At 50.3% G+C, this 3,466-nt stretch overlaps 1 protein-coding gene across 1 annotated transcript; it reads left to right on the top strand.

Moving 5' to 3' along the window:
• Positions 1 to 554: 554 nt before the first annotated feature.
• Positions 555 to 1,682, top strand: LOC121749479. Its single transcript, XM_042144050.1, has 2 exons — positions 555 to 1,028; positions 1,296 to 1,682. The coding sequence occupies exons 1-2, from the start codon at positions 555 to 557 to the stop codon at positions 1,680 to 1,682; spliced, it is 861 nt and encodes a 286-aa protein (XP_041999984.1).
• The last annotated feature ends 1,784 nt before the right edge of the window (positions 1,683 to 3,466 follow it).

Genomic DNA, 3,466 nt, shown 5'->3' with positions numbered 1-3,466 from the left:
GCCGACGAGGGTGACAAGGGCTGGATTGCAACCCATTCGCATTGTAGGGGCTCGACTTTCACACCCTTTCTCCATGGGAAAGGCCGAGGGAACAAGGCGAAAGGAGATACACGTAACCACCGGGTCACACCCTCATCCAGGGTTGGAGGACGGCGCGACGAAGACTCAGCCTCGGGTGATCTAGTGAGGCCGAAAGGCTCGTTCAAACCTTTCAACCTAAAAAGGTCCGAAGCACAAGAGGTGAAGAACCACATGGAAAATTTCGTGGATAATGACATGGAAGACACAGATGAAGGGGAGGAGAACATTCCTCTCAAGGATGACGAAGGTGGAGACACTCCCATGCTTATGGAGGTGAAGACATGCCAAGAGAGGAATGGCCTTCAAATCATCAAATTTCAAGGGGGGCCTTCACACCCGCCGGGTACGGACTCCTTTTGTTAATCATGTCAATGCATCCTCTGTTTTGGAACGTTAGGGGGATCGCGAACGCGTCAACCCAAAACGTCCTAAAAAGACTAATTAAAACTCATAATATTTGCTTTCTTGCAATAATGGAGCCGCTTACAACCCCTAACCCGGACAAATTCTCAAAGAAATTGGGGCTGATCTACAAGGGGTCAAATATCAACGGGAAGATTTGGATTTTTGTAGAGGAAGGAGCTAACTTCGAAGTTGGGGATGACTCAGAACAGCTGCTCCATGGGCGGCTCACTTGCCCGCGGCTACCAACACCTATTGAGATCTCTCCTGTATATGCGAAGTGTGCGAGAGGGGAGCGGCTTGCACTGTGGGACAAGATGAGAGACATCACCCAAATGTCGGAAGGGAGGCCTTGGTTCATTGGAGGGGACTTCAACACCATCCTCTCCACTCGCGATAGGACGAGAAGCGACACCAATCGGCAAGTGGAGATGGTTGACTTCGCCGAGGCAATAGAGGATTGCCGATTGTTGGATCCGGGCTTTGATGGCTCGGACTACACCTGGGCAAAGAATGGCCTCATGGAAAGATTGGATAGAGTGCTAGTCAGCGAAATGTCAACCCAACTTTTTGACGCAATTAGAGTCACTAATCTTCCCCGGGTAGCCTCGGATCATGGGCTAATACTCGTCCGGTGCAGAATGCCGAACAACCTAGGGGGTGGAAGAGCGTTCCGGTTCCAAAACATGTGGGTGCGGCATGAGGGGTTTGCTAATTTGGTGCGAGGAGATTGGATGGCTCCCACGGAGGCTACAGGCCTACTCAACTTAAAGATCAAATTAGCAAGGATTAAACAGACGTTCAAATGGTAGAACAGAGAGGTTTTCGGGAATATCCACGCCAACCTCAAAGCCTGTGAAGAGAATATTGTCGTGGCTCAATCTGAGTTCGAGGGAGACCCCTCGGCCCGAAACAGAATGGAGATCAACAAACAAATAGCTGAGTATGTCCTTCTTCTCAAGATGGAAGAAGACTTCTGGCACCAAAAAGCGGCTCTCCATTGGCTCGAAGAGGGTGATAAAAACACTAGGTTCTACCAAAGTTGGGTGAAGCAAAAGAGAATTCGGTTGCGAATCCACAAGATTAATGCTAATGGGAGGGAGCTCACGCATGACCTTGAAATCAGAGACTCGGCGGTTGAGTTCTATCAAAACCTCCTTGCGCCAACTTGCCCGGAGTTGGCTGCCCCCCGGACCTAGACCTCCTGCAACAACTTCCCCCCTCGGAGCAATTGGAGGATCTCCCCAAGCCGCCAGATGCGGATGAAGTGAAAAGGGCGGTTTTTGACATCTCAGGAAATAGTGCCCCCGGGCCGGATGGGTTCTCGGCCTTGTTCTACCAAGCCTGCTGGGGAATCGTGGGGCCAGATGTAGTGGATGCGGTTAAGCAATTTTTCTGTGGGGCCTTCCTCCCCCGAAGTTTCACGGCAACTAGTATTGTTTTCATCCCTAAGAAGCCGTCCCCCGACACTTGGGGAGACTACCGGCCCATCAGCTTGTGCAACGTCATCAATAAGGTGATCACAAAAGTCCTCACGAAGAGACTTGCACCCTTTCTACCACGTGTCGTCTCACCGAACCAAAGCGGGTTCATAAAGGGGAGGCTGCTAAATTACAATGTGCTCCTCGCACAGGAAATGTTCCATGAACTTGGCCGATGCACCCCGGCCCCGAACGTTGCAATCAAAATTGACATGGCTAAGGCCTATGATCGGGTGCAATGGCCCTTTCTACTCAAGGTCCTTAAGCAAATGGAATTCCCGGGCCCTTGGATTGCACTTATTGAAAGATGCATTGGAACTTGCTGGTTCTCAATCCTCATTAATGGCTCCCCAGCAGGTTTCTTCAAATCCACCCGCGGGCTCAGGCAAGGTGATCCTATCTCCCCTGCCCTCTTTGTTTTAGCAGCAGATTATCTCTCACGCACCCTCGACAGGCTTATTCTTGGGCACAAAGAGATGACCTTCAAAGCTAGTCGTGGAAGCTTAGAGATCAGCCACCTTGCATATGCTGACGACATCATTATTTTCACGCAAGCGGCCACGACATCCCTCAGGAGGCTTAGAGCGTGCCTTGACCACTATGGAGAGGTGTCGGGCCAACAAATCAATCTGGCCAAGAGCAACTTCTACATTGCGGAAGCGCATGAAGGATGGTCGAACTCTATCCAAATGGAAGGGGGCTTCTCTAGAGGTACTTTCTCGTTCCTTTATTTGGGGGTTCCAATTTATCGAGGTGTGAAGCGCTCGGATATGTTTATGTTCCTACGGGAAAAGATAGCGTCTAGGATCTCAGGGTGGGCCCATCGACACCTTTCTTTCGGGGGGAGACTCACACTAATCAAGAGCACGCTTGAGGCGGTCCCACTGCATATATTTCAAGCAATCGAGCCTATGAGTGGAGCCCTCAAGCAGCTAGACCAGCAAATGGCTCGCTTCTTCTGGGGATCGACTAGTGATAAGAAAAGGACACACTGGATTGGCTGGGACCAAATCTGCCTCCCCACGGCCGAAGGGGGCCTTGGTAACCGCAACCTTAAAAAGGTACTTCGTGAACAGAATTCCTTGTGGGCACAATACATGATGGCCAAATATTGCCACAAAACATCTCCTCTAAAATCTAGAGCGTCCGGAAGGCATAGCCCGACGTGGAAAGGGTATTTTTTTTAATCAAACACCTTCACGGTGGAGGGTTCGTGGGTCCCTCATCCCTATATTGCCTGACCAAATTTGTTACAATCGGGGGAGTACAAGAAGGCTAATGCGACTATGTATAGGGAACCAAAAACATTTACAAAAACCACAAGAACAAATACACTATAAGAGTAAGACGGGGACATGCCCAGGTTGGCCCGACCCCATCGTACTCTCCAGCGTCCAATGATCTCAAGATCAGTCCTTCCTTCCGTGGCACCTGTACTAGTCATGGTCTTCGCACCTGACTCGGATGTTGGGTATTCCCATTTCTTCCATTCGAATGATGTC

The sequence above is a fragment of the Salvia splendens genome, chromosome 9, assembly GCF_004379255.2.
Source record: "Salvia splendens isolate huo1 chromosome 9, SspV2, whole genome shotgun sequence".
In the NCBI taxonomy this organism is placed as follows: domain Eukaryota; kingdom Viridiplantae; phylum Streptophyta; class Magnoliopsida; order Lamiales; family Lamiaceae; genus Salvia; species Salvia splendens.
Note: the sequence above shows the minus strand (reverse complement) of the source record. Positions and strands in the feature narration are given on the sequence as shown.